An 18,753-nucleotide genomic window follows, 5' to 3' on the forward strand; every position below is an offset into this window, starting at 1 on the left:
CTTTAAATAGTTTTTGAGACTGTTAATTGGCTTAGAGTTTTATATGGGAAAAATTACAACATGGTCAAAAGATATGTGCTGTCATTTTCATTTTTGACGTAAAAGTAACAAAGCTATTAATAAAGACAAAAACAACTTTTTTAATAAATAATTTACTTGTGGCAGCATCTAGGTATTATTTAAATGTTTGTGCTTGTTCAATCTTGCAGGCCTATGTGAGTGAAAAGCATGAAGACAATAAGGTCATCACTTTTGAGAGAGCAGATCTTCTTTTTATTTTCAACTTTCATCCAAGCAAGAGCTACACTGATTACCGAGTCGGAACAAAATCACCAGGAAAATATCCTTTTTGTTGTCAGTGAATATAACTATCTACACTCAGCTTTTTCTTTTTCTTTTTTTTTTTTTTTTTTTTACATCCTAGAGAGGAAGAAAACTAATGCTGGTCTTGGCGTCAATAGCTCTCAGTTTATGTGTCTGAAAAATGAGGGACTTGAAATAGTTGACTAATAAATCTTTGCTCAGCTCAGTAATACTGAACTAATCCTAAGTTTCCTTCTGGCTCTGAAAAGTGTGATTCTGGACATTTAAAAAATATTTTGATCCAGTATGCAGTACAGGAGACAAATGTAGTTTTCCTTATGAACATCTTTTAGAAATTGCCTGTGAGAATTGTCTTTCTTCCCCTTCTCCACTGAGTGAGACAGCAGACAATAGTTATAAAGAGAGCTCCCTTTCCTTTTCTCTTTCCTCTTTCCTGTCTCCTCTAATGCAGTGCATGCTCACGTTTGTAGGTCTGCATAGGTAGAGTCAGGGTGGAGGAGTGTGTGCAAAGGAAGTGGCAGGGAGAGGTTTTTGATATCCTCTCTCTCTTCATTTCCACATCCATTCATTTCACAGACACTTACTGACACCTGTGAGCCAGGCAGCCATGTGCAGGTGCTGTAAATACAGGCATTTTCTTGGCACACACAGTCACTGCCCTCATGGAGCTTTTAAATTAGTGAAGAAGAAAAATTTAGTAATTGCAAGTTGACGACTGTTACAAAAGGAAAATTACAGTGTATTTTAGGAGATTATAACTCACCAAATCCTTGAGGGGGGGGGAGGAGACAACTTTGGGACCTAGCCACAAAAGCAGCACAAGTTTTTAAGTAGGGAGTGAAATAATGTTCTAATCCTCTGGAGCCATAACCATGATTAATGTCTGCCACCGGAGCAAGATGTCTGATGCCAGTGTGAAGTCCTACATGTCAGGATCTTTGTAACTACAAGAAGATAAACTCACTTGTTCAAGTGGCTAGAACAGTAAGGGATATGTATTTTCCACATAATAAAAGCTCCGAGGTAATGTGATGCCAACACTGTGACAATATCATCAAGTTCCCTGATTCATTGTCTTTCTGTTTTCAGCTTGCATGGTGTCAGCAAGGTCCAAACCCTAGTGCCTGTTCTGTTGCAAGGCAACAGCCATGTGTCCATACATCACCTTCAGATACAACAGAAGGCAAATAGGTATTCTTTTTTTGTGCCTTTTTTAAGAAAGAGGTTACTTTAGAAAATTTTCTTTTGTGTCGTGTATGTACAAAAAGACATATAGAAAATCAATGTGATAACATTATCTGTACTAGGAAAAAACTGCTCTGTTGCAGGAGGCAAATGTTCTCACCCTCAACGTTTCTTTGAAAACTGCAAGCAAATACTAGAGCTGTAACAGCTCATATATGACCTTTCTCTGCTCCAGACTGCTAAAACAAGGCTCTTAGACTACATCTGCCTACACCTAACAATGCAATATAATAACAATATAATTTTGATTATAATCACATTAAAATATAATCAAACCAAAATACATTTACAGAACACTTGGAATCTAATGCAGTATTTTTTAAGCACTCTCCTAGACCCTTAAGTGGGGGAGAAGAGATACATAAAACCAAACTATTAAGTAAGGCATAATACAATAAATGGGAAGGAAACAGGAATCTTCTAAGGGAAAAAAGAGGACCAGAAAAGAAAAAAAATAAATGAAGTTGATTGATTGATTGATTGATTTAAGCCTGGTTGGGGCGGGGGAGAGTGAGGGAGCAAGAGAGAGTGAGAGAGATTGATTACTTGATTACTTGCTTAATTGATTAAGGAAATGATTTTTTAGCCTAGACCATGAGAAATGAATAAAATTATAGTAGAAAATTTTGAGGAAGGCCTTTTCTGCTGTAGGAAAGCAGAGATGTCCTTAGGTCATGGACAGCACAATGGATTAACTGGAGAATGATGATCATAAAAAAAAATACTAAGCCATGGACTGAAAAGATAAATCGAAATCACATAATACATTTCAATTTCATATTAATTAGTTTAGGCTTTCTTCAGTTGTTTGTAGGGAGTCGCTGAAGGTTTTGAGCTGGAGAGCTATTTGGTAAGATGTATGCTTTAGGACATCTCGTGTACCCAGTGTGTAGGAGAGCTTTCTTAGGATAGAGATTGGAAGTACAGGTATTACATATGTGAAATTGCAGTACACATTAAAGATAATTAATGCATAAACTAAGGTAATGTCAATAGAATACAAAGAGGTATGTGAAGCCCTTTCTTACAGTGAAAGAACTCAGCAACTGTTTGGACATTGGGAATAGAAGAGAAAATACAAAGTTTCACCTTTTTAAAAATTTGATTTTAGAGAGGGTGGAAAAGAGAGAGAGAGAGATCTATGTGAAAGAGATATGTGACAGAAATACATTGATTGGCTGCCCCCCTGGACTAGGGATGGAACCTGCAACCTAGGTATGTGCCCTGACCTGGGAATCAAACCAAAGACCTTTTGGTAAAATGACAGTAATCCAACCAACTGAGCCACACTGGCCAGGGCTAAAGTATCCCTTTTAACAATGGCAAGAATTGATGCTATTCTTGAGTGAGAAAAGCAAGGAGGAATAGCTAGCTAGGGGAATAGAAAATGTGACAAAGGAATTTCAATAGTGATGTTAGAAGAAGAAGCTTGGCCCCAAGCAGCATTGATCTCCTGTCTGAATCTGTGTAACTTTAGTAAATATTATTATATGAAAACATACAATTACATAGTACAACACACCCAAAAGTTAATTTTATTTAGTCATATGAAGTTACTCAATACATGAAAGTCCAGTTTGGTTTTGAGGAAACTTGACATAAATTGAGTCTTCTGAAATTTAGTGATTTGTCTAAATGTCTATAGGCAGAAACTCTTCACAGTAATAATCTGAATGCTTCACATTATTGACCCCTTTCAAAAACTACTCATTAAAAGCTGTATCAACATGGACACCTTGGAAAATTGGGCCAGGTCTTCCTGAAAGTAGTAGTTGAAACTTCAGTCACCTGTTGGATCTATAGGAGAACTTGTAAGAAAAAGTATTGGTTATTTTTCTACAAGGGCTTTGTTTTGTAAGGATTTATGGCCACTTGGACCTTATTCACTCCTGTAGCCTTTCTTATTCCTGTCTTTTTTGTCAACAGGCTATAGCTCATCACAATATGTTATTGCTTCCTTGGGGGACATTTGCATTTTAATAACAGCCTCTTTGCACACTCAAGAATTATGTAAAACCTAATGGATTGAGATAGTTAATGGACTAGTTTCTTTGTGATGAGGATTTTTGTTTCAAGGGAGTGAAGCAGGAAAGCACTGCCAGTGTACTTGAAACCACACCTTCCAAATAATTATATGTTCATTGTGCCAGCTCAGACTCTTAGGTAGAAATCATAAAATCTCCTGTGTTTTGTGATGTTCTCAACTCCAGTGACCTAGTTCAATGCAGATATTTCATCTGTAAATTCCTCCACAAATAATAACTAACCATCATTTAGAACATTTTCCAGTTCTAGGAATCTTACTATTTCACAAGGTAAGCAATTCAAGTTTGTTTTGTTTTTTAATTTTTTTAAAATTGTCTTAAATGTAAATTAAATTAGTTTTCTATTTCTGAAGCTTGCTATGTATGCCAGCTATAAAAATCAGAAAGGCATTTCACATGCTCCTTATAGGACAGCCCCTAGTCATTCTTCTTCAGACTAAATTTCTCTCATTTCTTTAATAGATTCTCATGCTACTTCTCAGACCTCATACCATCACGTCTCCCTTATCACGGTGCACCCATCATTGTTCATATACATGTGTGCAGAATGAAAACACAGGATTCTAAGTGTGGTCTGGCAAGTAGGACGTCGAGTGGTGCACCACGTCCCGGTACCTTGGCAGTGTTCTCTTATTAAATGCCGTTAGCTTAACTGGCAGCCAGCACGTTTTCCGCTCATATCATACTTACATTCAGATAAAAATCCTTAGTGTTTCTTTATGTGTATTAGTTGTGTTGTATCTCCATTATTCTTTAGTCAGTAAATAATTTTAACCTAAAACTCCAAATTTAATATGAAACAAGAAGAAACATATATATACGGTTTTGCCTGTAATCTGTTAATGGAGAAGATAAAAGAATCCTAGAGTAGAACAGTTCTGTTATTAATCTGTTATGATTGTACCATGAGAAGGCAATAAATCTATTCTTTCAACTTCTTGTTGTTCTAAGCTTAGCTTTCAGAGTCCTTTTATTATCTTAGCATTTTTTAAATCTCATTTTGCTTTGGCCTTTCATCTTTATGACTTTATTCTTATAACTTTAAACAACATTGTAGGTCAACATGATAGAATCATTTTAGATACAGAAATTACAGAAAAATTAGGCTTTTTTTTTTTTTTTTACTGTATTTCCTGACTTGAACAAAGTGTTCTATTCCACTGGTATTTCCAACCACTGAGCCAGTGAATTGAATACAGATTTTCCCTGTGAAGAATCCACAGTGGCAAGATTGGATGTATTAATCAAGTCAAGAAATTCATCAAATTTTTAATTCCCTGGAAAGCAGGATTTGGTGCCAGAACAAATTTAAAGTTTCTAAAGAAGTTTGAACTTCTGTCACTGTGAAATATAAACCTGCAGTAGAAACATGTCGGAATTCTTGAGCAGTTCCATTTTTTTGAACCCATATATCCTGCATATCAAATAGCAAGACATCAACTGTCACTCAAATCTGTGAAGAATAGGTGATGGCTGTCTTCCCAAGCAACTGTTGTAAGGGAAGTTATTTTGGGGGTAATGCTAGGCAAGGTAGACACAACACTTTAAGGATGTTTTTAACTATCACTTCAAAATAAGTTGATGTATTTGGAGAGCTAAGTGGGAAGTCCGATTTGTATCACTAAAGTTTTGAATGTAGTCTTCATGGTGACGGCTGAAGGATATAGTATTGTATCTGCAAGAAGAATCTACAGCCATATTCTGGAAAAGAAACAACAGCAACAAAAAATTATTTGCCTATATACTGTCTCACATTTATCTTTTTGCTACTTATCTTCAGTGTAAGAATCACAGTGTTCTATAATACAGGAGGCAGCAATGTGGTTTGAGCAGAACTGAGATTTAAATAGAGTGGGTAAGTAGACAGGTGATAAGTTCCATGCTCAGGAAGATAATATACATTTTTCTGATGTGTTATATTTGTTTATGATTTCACATTGCTTAGCTGTAGGGAAAGAGACAATATGCCCTTGATATTATCAGAAACACTGTATTTCTTCCATCATATTTCTTCACCTACAACATAATCAAATCAGCATTGAATCAAAAGGAAAACTGCTAAGCACTCAAGGACAAACTGCTCTTTCTTATGTACTCTGAACAACACATTAGCTATTTTCATGAAGTATCTAGTTTAATGTTCCTGGCCACCCAAAAGCCAGGTTGTACAGCCTCATGTGACAGGTCAGTAAACTGAGGTCTTTAAATAACTGCCTCACTGTCCTCCAGCACATGGCTGATAAAGGTTGAGCGTGTGTGCAAAGCCTTTTCTTCCACACCGTGGTGGCGCTTCTGTCTGTTCAGATGCCGGTGTGTGGTTGGTGTTGGTAGCAGAAGCATTGCCGATGAAGATTTACTTCTGTAATGTGCAAAATGATTTTTTTTTTACACTTTTTTTTCCCATTCCTTACCCGAGGATATCCTATTTATCATTAGTTAGAATGGGAGAGAGGGAGAGAGAGAGAGACAGAGAGAATCATCAATGTGATAGAGCCACATCGACTGGTTGCCTCCGACCAGGGCCGGGTGGAACCGCAACCGAGGTGCGTGCCCTTGACTGGAATCGAACCCGCGACTCATTGGTCCACGGGCCGACGCTCTAACTGCTGAGCAAAACCAGCCAGTGTGCAAAATGATTTTGATATACTTCTGGGAAATAGGTAGAAAGAGAAAATTATTCACAAATTCATGGTACCAACAAACTTCTCTCTCATCTCCTAACTTTCCTCAGCATCCCACCATCACCCCTCCCAAATTTTTTCCAAACATTGTTTCTTGTGACCTTTGTTACCGTTTGACATGGGGAAAAATGTAAAACTCAGGTCAGTTATTGTGTTTACTCTCTATTCTAGAGTAAAATATAAATGTGTCATGGTCTATGTTCAAAGTTACACTCTGATGCATGTCAGCAATTAAGTTGATTGTATAATATTCAAAGTAAACTTTAAAGCCTTACGGCTTATTATTAAGGTGTATGTCTTGGTATGTACAGATTCATAATCTGAGAGCTTAAGCACTAAAATGAAATATTTTTAAATTGTCAGCATGCTGATGAGGTAGGGGTAGAAATAATAGCCCATTTTAAAACTGTTACAATATTGAAATGTTAAGTGGAGTATGAATCCAGGCCAAAAATATTTAAGGCTCAGGGAACAGATGAGTAAATAGTTGGGGTTGACCTGAGATCTTTGAAATATTTTCATTAAACTGCTGCAAGATGTACTTTTGAAAATGTAAATTTAGACTCTGACATTTGCAACCTGTACACAGAGTTTTTAATGAGCAAATAAGGTCACTTGGATGATTCACTGGTGTGTGGTTGCTGAAGGCGAGATGTTTAGTTTATAGAAGCCTTTGAAGCTTAGTTGTGTAACATGGTGTTGATTAGAATCTGTGCTTTCTGCAGCAAATGAAAACAAAGAACTTAATTTAGGATTAGCTAAATTACACTTTCTATCATGATTTTATATTTGAAGGTTAATTTCTCAACCAAAAAAAGTAGAGCATTTCAACTTCAAGTTCTCATTTTCCACATTATAGATGTTTCTGGTAAATAAATGAATGAATGAATGAATGATACAAGGCTTTCTGAAAAAAACTACAAAGACTTTGAACAGATGCAAGAATATTTCTTTTTGTTATGTTTGTGTGTGTGCACACATGCACTTTTACTCTGTGCTGCAGTTTAATGGTGATGGTTTTTATGTGAACAGAGACAGTTAATCCTAATAACAATTTTGTATTTAATATAGGCACCCTTTTCTTTTTTTAGCTTCAAAATGATGTACATGCATTGCCTCGGTTCACCTTCTGTAGTTTCAAGATGAGATTAATACTTGTAAATATTACCTAGTGGTCGTTCAGAACATTTTTCATTGTTAAACACTGTCCACCAACCCCTGTGATTTAATCATAATGACAGACGTGTATCCCCACTTCCTCTGGCAATAGAGTGCCTAGGAATTAGGTTCATTTTTCTATCCATGAACTTGAGGTGAGTCACAAAGAAAAATATTTTGTATGAAATGTTACTGCTGTAACACTTTTAGATTGGCTATATATATATATATATAAAATATATGTTCATAAGCCTATAGGCAGTTATGGATAAAGAGCAAGCCCTTACAGCACACAAATGGTTTCAGGTATTTTGTCGGGTATTTTTATCTGTTTTGTTTGAAAAGCTGAGTGTTGATTAGTGTTCAGTGCCCTGAGATACTCAACATTATTTCTGTGTTTTGGTTCATAGCTCAGTTGCATAGTCATGGTCTCCTTCGGTTACAGAAATGTATCTAACAGTAGCTCTGTCAAGAGTTCTGTCCTCTATTTCTTGTTCATCTGTGCAAAAGAGAAATCAGAAACATTATTATAACTTTGAAAATAGTACATAATCAGTTTATAATTGTATCACTAATGAGGGGAAAACATTTGTGCCCAGGGTGATTATTTTTACCAATTTGTAAAAAATGGTACTAAATATTGGATGGATGGATGGATGGATGGATGGATAATTACAAATAGAACGAGGAGTGGATGGGTGGATAGATAGATGATGGATAGGCAGACGTATGGACAGATGGACACATGGAAGGATAGATGGATGATACAACAACCTAATGGTGCAAGAACCCCTGAAGTTGTTTAAAACTAAATAAATGAATCACAAAGAATTCCCATAATCTGTTGTTGTTTTTTTCCTTAAAGAAAATATTTAATTCAATGGTAGAAAAGTAAAATTGATAAAATATTATCAATAAAATAGATCATAATTTTGTAGAATTTTAAATTAATACACTAGAATCTTTTGTCAGTTAGAATACTTGCTGAAAGACTTTCCTAATAAGATCTACCATCTATTCCAGACTTAGTGCATTCCTTGTACTCTGTAAGTACTTTATACTCTCTCATTTGGTAAATCTTTTCTTTTCTAAGGGAACAGCATTGTAAAAAGGGAAGAAGCAAATCTACAATGAAATCACTGGCCTGAAAAATTTTGTATCTAACCTTTTCTTTAAAATAGTCCTTTATTTAATCAGTCCAAAACAGATAATTCTTTCCTATCTGAAAAAAATGAATTTAGTTATTACCTTTAGATCTGATGCCAATGTTTTTTAACTAGAGAGTTCTGTGTTTAAAATAAATTTCTAAGATTGAATGTTAAATTTATTTTTCCCTATGGGTTTCAGTAGAAATTAGTCACCCCCCCCCCCCCCCCCAGTGAAATTCTCCTGCCTGCCAGAAGGCTGCTTAGATCTTCTGTAATTGAGATATTTTCATTTTCTGTTAAGCTGTTCTAAGTCAGAATCCCACAGGGTCAAATTAAGTGGTCAGTGTTCCATTTATTTGTGAAAATGGTACCTGAATACCCCCAGAAGATTTCTTAAAATTAAGCCATAATATAATTACTGGTTCACTATAATAATTTAAGGGCTTCCAAGAACATGTGGATGCTGCAACCAAAAGAAGAGTTTGTTTCTCCAGAGAAAAGTGGAAAAAGTAGAGCCATGAACAGTGTTTTTAGAAACAATGGCTTCAGTATAACCATGTGCAAGAATCATCTCTAATTCTACTAAGTGTCCATTGGCCTAACAATGAAAAATGTATAATTAATTTCTATTATATTTGTGAAATTTATTTGTATAATTATGATCATTTTTGGTAGATATATGGTATCAGTTGAATAAGGAAAGTACTCTGTAGATGCTATCAAGAAAAATTATTTAATTGATGCATAACTTAAATGCAATCAAATTACCTTTTACTGGGAGATAGTAAGTATCTTGCTATATGTACATTAATTAAAACAAAAATATTTTCTTTGTAAAATGATAGATAGTACTGTGATTTTTTTTTTTTTTTTTTTTTTTTACTTATGAGCTCCTTATCAGGGAAATAGTCAATTTTCACTTTTCTACCTTCCCTTCCAACAGTCTTCCTTTTTTTTTTCAGCTAAGAAAAATGTTTCACTGGTGGTAGCATTGTTTTTTCTGATTCTGAAACATTTTGTTCAGTTTGTGCTCTTACCTAATATTTTATCTCCCACAGGCTCCTGTAACTTGTATGGCCACTAGTGGTAGTAGGTATTTCTGGCTCTTATATTGTAAACATGGAGACGTCCACTCTTATTACCAGGATGGTGGTTAAGAGCATGGGTTCTAGAGTAAGAACATCTGAAGGTTCAGTTCCACCTATCCCACTGGTTCATGTTATTCAAGTAACCTCCTTGTTTCTTAGTTTCATCATCTTTAAAACACCTGTTGTAGAATTCCTATCAGAATTAAATGGGCTGATGCATGTAAAAGGCTTAGCAACAGTATCTTGCACATTCTACAGGCTTGGTACGTGTTAGCTGCTGTGGGCATTGTTACAGTCGTCATCATGCTAAAAATGCACTTAAAATTTGATGATAAAGGGAAGGAAACAAAAGGGTGGAAAGAGTAGATACTAACCCTCTCTGTTGCCTACATTTTCTTATCTTACTCCTTTTTAAAATTTCTTATTGCCCAGTTCACTACCACAAAATGATTTCTGTTCTTTCACAGTAGGACTGGAATTAAGTGTTCTGGGCCCTGCTGAATCCTTTCTTCACTCTGTACCATTGGTTCGCCTTACTGCCTAACCCCACTTTCTTCCCATAAGGCAGCACTGCTTTGATTTCCCCTTTCTCTCTCCCCACTGTTTGTGTTACCCTTTTCCCTTCAGATCCAAATTAATTAATTTATTCTCTATCCTTGGCTCTCTTCCCTCGTAGAACTCTAACATGCTCATAGCCTCAACTGTCAGTTCTATGAAGATGGTCCCTGCTCACTCTTCCTACCTTGATCTGTGCCCTGCTCCTCAAGTATAATTTTGTGATGTTGAATGACTATTAGAAGATACTGAGAAGCATGCAAAAATAGTTGTGTTTTGTTGTTGTTGTTGTTTGAGATGTAGAATATCTCTAGCATGACCTGGTTCAGCCCATATAAATTCAATAGAATCGATTAGGTTGGGAGATATATTTTAGAAAATGGTTTCCAAATTAGTTCTAGAAGTTAAATTTGTATAACACTTTACAATGTACAGATGTTTTCATTTATGTGGACTCATTCTTTCCTCTCCTCACATTTTAGTGATGCAGGTCAGGCATCCTCAACCTAAATATGAGCATCAAAAAGATCTATAACAAGGTCATATTCTTAGTGAGTGAATAAATGTGATTTAAATCTAGTTCCCCTAAGTTCAGGACACTTTTTCATTTGGGCACCAGATAATTCACCTTTTTGTTACTCTGTAGAAATGCCATTAAAATAGGTAAAATGTGTTTCTCAAACATAGATTAATTTAAATAGAATATTTTTAAACTCACATTTTACTCACATTTTAAAAAATTAAACTGGCGTATAAACCTAAGCATATTTCAGCTTCAAGCAATGAATGCTAAAGTGTCATGAATGGTGCTGAAGAATGTTAGAGAATAAGAGGGTTTTTGGACTACACACCCCTTAGAAGAGAGGAGAGAACACTTTACAAAGAGGTGAAAGATAAGAATTCTGCTTACCTTAGATTTCTAGATCAGCCATTGATCATAGAAATGGCTGAGTATAGAAATTATTGAGTATAGCCCTGGCCGGTTTGGCTCAGCGGTTGGAGCATCGGCCTGCGGTACAGAGAGACCCGGGTTCGGTTCCCGCTAAGGGCACGTACCTCGGTTGCAGTTTGTCCCCGGCCCTGGTTGGTCGTGCGGGTGGCAGCCACTCGATGTGTCCCTTCATGTCGATGTTTCTATCTCTCTCTCTTCCTCTCTCTCCCTCCCGCTCTATCTGAACAAAAAATGGAAAAATGTCCTCGGGTGAGGATAAAAAAATAAAAAAAAAGAAATTATTGAGTATAGAAATTATTCTATGCACAGTAGTCCCATAATGCTGGCACAGGTTTTACAGCATGAGAGTTCTCATTTGTCCTTGCCACTCATAATAGCGACAGCCTTGGACAGATTTAGGGAGATGAACTTTCCTGTAGCTTTATAATGGAAGCATTTAATTATATATTTTATTTTCTCACTATATAATTCTTTATATTCTTGTTTTAAGAGTTCTGTTCAGCTAGTCTTAGGTGGTTCCCAAGTGTGGTGGTTCTATAATTTAGTTCTAATTTTGATGTGGCATGGGAGTAGGTGAGCACGGCGTTTACTCCACCATCTTGACCAGAAGTCAAAATGTGCTAGAATTTTTGCTTATTTGAATTACATAAATTATCTCCATGTTTGACTATCATAGGCAAACCATTTGTTGATTTTGTTTTGAATTATACGAACATGCCCTTTCCACGAATAACTTATTAGCTTTACCCTTTCCTTATATTATTGTTTTCTGTGTTTACCTAGTAGGATGAACTAATATGATTGTTCTAAAGATGATTGCAAGGTACTATATTAGATTTATTAGAACCCTGGAAAATAAATTTATTAGCAATCATGTGTACATGTGTGTATGTGTGTTTTTAAAACCCTTTTAGTAATGTTTTTTGTGCCTATGGGAAATGTTTACTTTGAATCTTTTCCCTCATAATCATCAATTTAGGTATAGTTGTGACAGTTATAGGCTGTGTGCCCAGAAGTGCTCAGGAATGATTGGGAGTGAGGATGCATGTGTGTGTGTGCTTGAGCACCTGTGTGCGCACACACACACACACATATATACACCTGCAGACTTTGCTTTCTGGTTGTTTACTCTCAGGATACAGGCCCAGCCCCTTTGCATTCAGCTTTCTGAAGCACGGAGTGAGCCCTGTAGTGTTATGATTTTCCATTTGATCTTAAAAGTGAAAAGAAAAAGAGAAATATGCATTAACTTTTTTATATTCCTAATAGCTGGGATTGCAAATAAAGAAAAAGAATGGTTCTATAAAGGATAAAAAAATAAGATTTCAGAGTTTAAGTATTTTAGTGTTTGTATATTTTGCAGTCTTTATCTGGCAGATGGTGTAAAGTGGTAGAAAATATTATATCTATGTGCATATACTGGTCCTGCCCAATTATTTTATATATGTGTATGTATGACTTTGACATGTCATTTTGATATTAACCTTCTGTCTAGAGAAAGATATCCAGTCAAGTTGGTAATGCAGGCCGTTAATATATGCTGATTTTGTTAAACATGTAATCATTTATCCATGTTCATTAAAAATTATATAAAATGTCTATTTCCAGGGCTCAAACCAGAGTTATTCACCTGACAAGTAATTGCTTCAAAATGATATGCGTTCATTTAATGATAGGGAAAAATGTTTTTAAATGTCCAGGTACAACTTTATAGATAATGAAATGGGATTGTATTAGAATTTGTTGTACAGATCTGAAATTTAACCCCATCAAAAGGGAAGAAAATCAAGGTGTTTTTTTGTTTTGTTTTGTTTTTTTGTCATGGTCAAAGCAGTATCAAATTATGTCTTAAAGTTTAGCGAAAGCATGCGTATATCGAAACCCAAGGGGGATATTACAATAGGAAATAATGAAAAGAAAATTCACGCAGTAAATGTGACAAATACTAATCTAAGTCCTAGTCCTAGATAGAGGGGAGGAGAGGTTGGGGAAGGACAAAAATCCCTTATAGAGATTGTGTTTTAATATTGGAAGACAGAAAACTATAATAATTAAATTTAAAGTATGTTAAAAGTTGATAGTACTATGGTGAAAAATCAGGACAAACACGAGGGTGTGAGAAAGTGTTTAATTTTCAGGTAGTGTGTTCATATTGGCCTTCTTAATCTTTTCAGAAGACTGAACAGCAACAACTTAAAACTTCAAAAGGTGTCTAGTCCTCAAATATTTCAATATACAGTCCAATTAAGCTTAAATATTAACATTTTTATGTAACAGGAAAAGTGTTCAGATTCTAGGGAGAAGGGAATGCAAATGAGGTTTGTCAAGGAAGAAGAGGCCAAGTTTAGTGTAAAAAGTGAGCCAGAGACTATATAGATTCACTTTTACATTTTTCATCATTTAAGACAGCAGTTTAAATGTGGTCCAGGGTCTATAATAATAATAATATAAACAGTAGCTAATAATCAGAGGGCTTTTTAAGTGCTAGACACTGTGTTAAGGATTTGGTACACGTTGCTTCAACTAATCGTCACAGCCCTGAGGGCACCTCTGTTTCACCAACAAGAAACTGAGCCTCCGAAGGTCACTAACTTGTTCTGAGACACACAGTTGGTGATTGGCAGAACTGGGATTAGAATATAATTGTTGGACCCCAAAGCCCATTGATGCTCCCGCTTTATTTCACTCTTTTAGAATGCATTCTCCTGCCCCTGTCTGTCTGCATGGAATGGCTCAGATGATGCTTACTTGCTGCTTATAATTGACATTATTTTTCAGGGACTTTGAAGTTTCCAATTATTTTCTTTCATTTATACATGTTGCTTTGGACTCCACTGAAGGCTGTATTCGAGTATGTTTGAGGAAAGTTGTTTCTTTATAGCCTAAGTCAAAATTATTGTGAGTTCAAAAGCATAGTGTTTGTAAAAAAAAATGTTGAATCTCTGTGGTTGAGATTCATTTTGATGACCAAGTTTGTGGTTAAAAAGTGAATAAAAATCTGTCATTTTTTGCTTTTCCAGTTCTAAATAATTGCTATTGCTTCATCAAATAATTGAATTCACAAATTCTTTGGTAATCTTTAATGACAGAGAGCAACTATTTTCCAGGCAGATTAGGCTAGAAATATGGGCATGTTTTTTTTTTGTTTTGTTTTTTTTTCACTATTATTCTTTCTTGAGTTATTGAAAAACAATGACATTTTTTAATTCAAGTTATATAATCTTCTAGGACAAAAAAAAGCCCCTAATTAGGTGAGTCAAAGTATTCTATAAAGTAGTTAGAATATATTTTCTGTTTGCTTTGAGAAATATCTAGCACTCAGTATTTTATATTATCATTCAATTTGCTATTTACTGATGTGTGTCATTAAGCATGCCTAAGAATAAACTAATAATTTGCATGAAAATGCATCTCAAAAAGCATAACAATCTATGATTAATGTGGTAGATAATAATATTTGATCCCATTCTTTTTTTTTTGTTTTATTGCTTTCATTCATTGTATAATTTCTAAAAATGTTCAGCCAAGGAAGTAAACTTGCAGGAAGTGGAGTTAATTTTTTACTGTCTAATCAGAAACCTGTTAATGAAACAAGCACATTTTAGTTTATACTTGAAGTATAGCTTTGTTTTATACTTAATTAAAATCTGTGGTGGTGGTTTAAACTCTTAATAAAGACAGTCTTCACAAACTTGAATGCATCTGTAGCTCATGCATGAAGATGCTGCTTTAACCATGGGCACCAACATTTTAATATGAACTAATAAGAGTAAACAACACACTGCTCCCTTAAAGAGGTTTTATTTGGCATTAATTTAAAAATATAGTTTGACTACATGCAATAGAAATTCTGTATTTTCACATTACTTTCTGTTTTGATTTTATTATTAAAATTATTATTATTATTATTATCATTATAGTATTGCGGTATTTTTAAAACTAAAATCAAGGAGAGAAAATAAGCTAAATTGGTATTTTCCTTTGAAAGAAACATAGTAATAAATACCACATTGCCAGAAAATAGTTTTGAAAAATTAATTAAAATATCGGAACACATTTACAGTGATGAATTTTTAATTTATCATGTATTCTAGATCACAGAAAGATGGAAATGTCTAAATCTCACCCATACACACCTGCCTTACACTACCACAGATACACTTTTATAAAATAAACAGTAACACATCACAAGTCTTCGATACTCCTATATTTGGAAATAAATCAGAGAGAGCAAGTAAATGTTATCATTTATGGCCCTTTCTGTGGTTCAGGACAATCAATTAGGCATAATTTAGCTATATTTATTAAATAAAGGGATATATCTATTTGAAACGCTATACAGCTATAACCTAAATTTTTGTGGATTGTATCTGGCAATAAATAAAATTCAATTTATGAAACATAAAAAGGGAAGGATTACATTAGAATATTGTGGCAAGGCCTGTGCTGGGTAAGTACTTTTAGGCTGTTACAAATATAATATTCTCCTTGCTTTTCAGCACCTGTTCTTACTCTACCAGATGTTTGTTCACAGTTCCTTAAAATTTTGTATCTTATGTTTTCTGTCTTTGATATAGATTTTCTCTCCGGTGGTTACTCAGCTCCCAGAAGTTACTGCAGTCATAATATGTGGGATGATAAAAGACTCAGATCTGAAAATAACACAGTAGTTTCACTTACATAACCTTTTGACCTCCCTTACCCATTCAACCTGACACCCACTCCTACCTCTGCCAACCACCAATTTGTTCTCTATACATATGGCCTTGATTTCTTGTTTCTAAATATTTAAATAGTTTTAAATTATATCCAAATGATGTCCTTTTGAAAAATAAAATCTCCATAACAAAATTCCATCATGTTTTCCATTGTATTTTCCAAAATTGAACAAGGTAAATATTTTGGATCAATATTTTGTATTCACCAATTTTGTAGTCATAGATTCTCAGATGTACGCTTTTTACCACATTTTTACGTCTTCAATTGGGATTTATCTTACAATGATTGCCATGATTGGATTTATATATAAACCTCATCTTAAAATCAATGACATCTTACATCTAGAGATACATAGTAACTTACCCAGCATCACCATCTCTATGGTCATCTTAGTCCCTGGAGAACCTGTTTCATGGTCACTCAGTTTGGAGCCTAGGAGATTACCTTGTAAAATTTTCTGAGCTTCATCAGCGGGAGTGAAGTGAGTTTAGTGCAGAATGATATAAATGATAGTACTTCTTACATCAAAATCCTTATACTTTGAACAGACACTTTATCAAGTGGCTGAGCAAACACAGCAGCTTTTGAAGTATTTGAAGAGCCATTGAATTTAAGAGTCTTCATTGCCATCCCTGTTCTTTATTCTTATTAGTACAGGTCTTCAGAATATGGCTCTTCCTTGGTTCAGATTTAAGAACTTAGATTATAAAATAATGCTTAAAACGTCTTACCTACTTTAACCTGTTGATAGAGATATCAAATATTTAGGAAGCTCTTGAATTTAAAATAAGAGGAAATAATATTTTTAAATGACATTCAAATGAATAAGGACCTATTTGATCTCCTTCAAAAAAAATCTCCATAATAATTCTATCATTCTGTTATTCTTTTTCTACTGTATCTTTCCAAATTGAGCAAGATAAAATTTTGGTTCAATATTTTGTATTCACCAATAAGATGACCAACTAAATCTAATGAACGAGAAATGGATCTGGAGCAAAGGCATTCAACTTCAGACATTCAGACTCCATAAGGACTGTTAAGAATTCCATCCTTTAATGCCAATCTTTTAAGTTTCATTAGATGAATCATTTAGATGAATATCACTTTATCTTCTTTTCTTATTTTTGTTCTCATGTCATGATCATTCTGGCCTCTTTATTCTTGCATCTCAACTCTAACATTAAACAAGAAACTTCATATGAAAACACTTTGCCCGATTCTCAGCATAAAATAGGTCCCCTCTTATAGATAGTAGGGTAATTAGATCTGTGTTTGACTTGTGTGTTTTCCAGCTTGGCCAATTAATTGGTTGTGTGTCTTTGGTCAGAGAAGTTTCCTTCTTCCACTTTGGTTTCCCCCAATTGAGCATCAGTTTCTTTACCATCTGAGTACACTCATTTGTACACGCAAAATCTCACTGGTGTATCTGTGTCTCTCCATTTTCACTGAGTTTAGCCATATTACTGTCCATTGGCCATTGTTAGACTCCTGACTGGTCTCTCTGATTTAGTATTTCCCTTGTCTCTACTATTCCACCCCTGACCTCCAGGTTAATTTTCTTGACTGGTATAACTTTCTCACAAATTTTCAACATTGTCATAATTACCAAAATAAATCTTGACTGCCTCGCCCAAACTTCAAAACTGTTTATGTACAGACTCTTGGTCCTACCTTATCTCTTGGCTCTACCTCTCATTGAATATTGCTTTCTGCTTTATTTATAGACATTCTTGTGCATCTCTAACTTCTCCTTATAGGCTGTTAGTTTCATGTAAACTATAGCCATACCTAAGTCATTCTTTTTTATCATGCGTAGTGCCTTCCTTACACATCATTTTATTTAGGAAGTAAATGGGGGAGTAAAGAGAGTTTATTCTACTTTAATATTAAAAAGTTATGTCATATGAGCTCTCTTGTTGAATCAGAATTGTCCTCCTGACTCTCAGTTTCAAAGGTGCATTTGGAGCCTGTGATGAGAAGGCACTCCGCACAGTGTAGGGAGGGTAGCTGTGAGCAAAGGGCATGTTGGGGAATCCTGCTATATTTATTCTGTCTACTCTGGGATTGGAAATTATATAAAGAAGCTAGTTTAAATAAGTGCGAATTAGCTCCCAGTTATAGTTTCAGAGTGACTTTTTTTAGTGGAAAGCAGAGGTTTAAGAAGTTTTGATGTTATGTAGGCCTATGTCGTGTGTGTGCGCGCATACTATTAAGGGGGAGTGAGGGACTACTTGAGTAAGAATAGGAAAGAAAATTTCCAGTTGCTAAAATAACCTACATAAAAGTTTTTGTTTTAAGCAATGTTCCTGAAATATGGGGTTTTCCTAATACTTGAATGATACATGGTAGCAATTTATGATTGTAAACTCTTTTACATTTATCACTTTTAATTCATGTTTGTTTTTATTTTATGTTTTTATCCTCACCTGAGGACATTTTTGCATTTATATTCAGATAGAGCAGGAGGGAGAGAGGGAGGGAGAGAGAGAGAAAAACATCATGTGAGAGAGACACATCAACTGGCTGCCACCCCCACAACCCCAAACGGTGCTGGGGACAAACTGCAACCGAGGTACATGCCCTTAGTGGGAACTGAACCTGGGACTCTCTGGTCCACGGCCGATGCTCTAACCAGAGCCAAACCGGCCAGGGCTTAATTCATGATTTATTTATTTATTTGTTTTTATTTTTTGGTGGTACGTGCCCCTAGTGAGAACCAAACCTGGGCTCAACCGCTGAGCCAAATTGGCCAGGGCTTAATTCATGTTTTAAATTGTTGGACTTTCTGGAGTTTAAGGGTTGCATTTTCTAAAGGAAATTATTGTGTTCCCTAGG

At 35.1% G+C, this 18,753-nt stretch overlaps 1 protein-coding gene across 2 annotated transcripts in view; it reads left to right on the plus strand.

Annotated features, from left to right (window-relative positions):
* GBE1 (1,4-alpha-glucan branching enzyme 1) overlaps window positions 1-18,753 on the plus strand; it is a 360,857-nt gene that overhangs the window by 330,570 nt on the left and 11,534 nt on the right. The window contains exons 14-15 of one of the 2 annotated variants that reach the window (XM_036243257.1): window positions 210-354; window positions 1,414-1,500. In XM_036243257.1, the coding sequence (XP_036099150.1) occupies window positions 210-354; window positions 1,414-1,445 (177 nt within the window). In that variant the 3' untranslated portion in view covers window positions 1,446-1,500. Of the gene's footprint in view, window positions 1-209; window positions 355-1,413; window positions 1,501-18,753 lie in introns of those variants that run through there. The other variant, XM_036243255.1, reaches the window with a different exon arrangement.

The sequence above is a fragment of the Molossus molossus genome, unplaced genomic scaffold, assembly GCF_014108415.1.
Source record: "Molossus molossus isolate mMolMol1 unplaced genomic scaffold, mMolMol1.p scaffold_m16_p_5, whole genome shotgun sequence".
In the NCBI taxonomy this organism is placed as follows: Eukaryota; Metazoa; Chordata; class Mammalia; order Chiroptera; family Molossidae; genus Molossus; species Molossus molossus.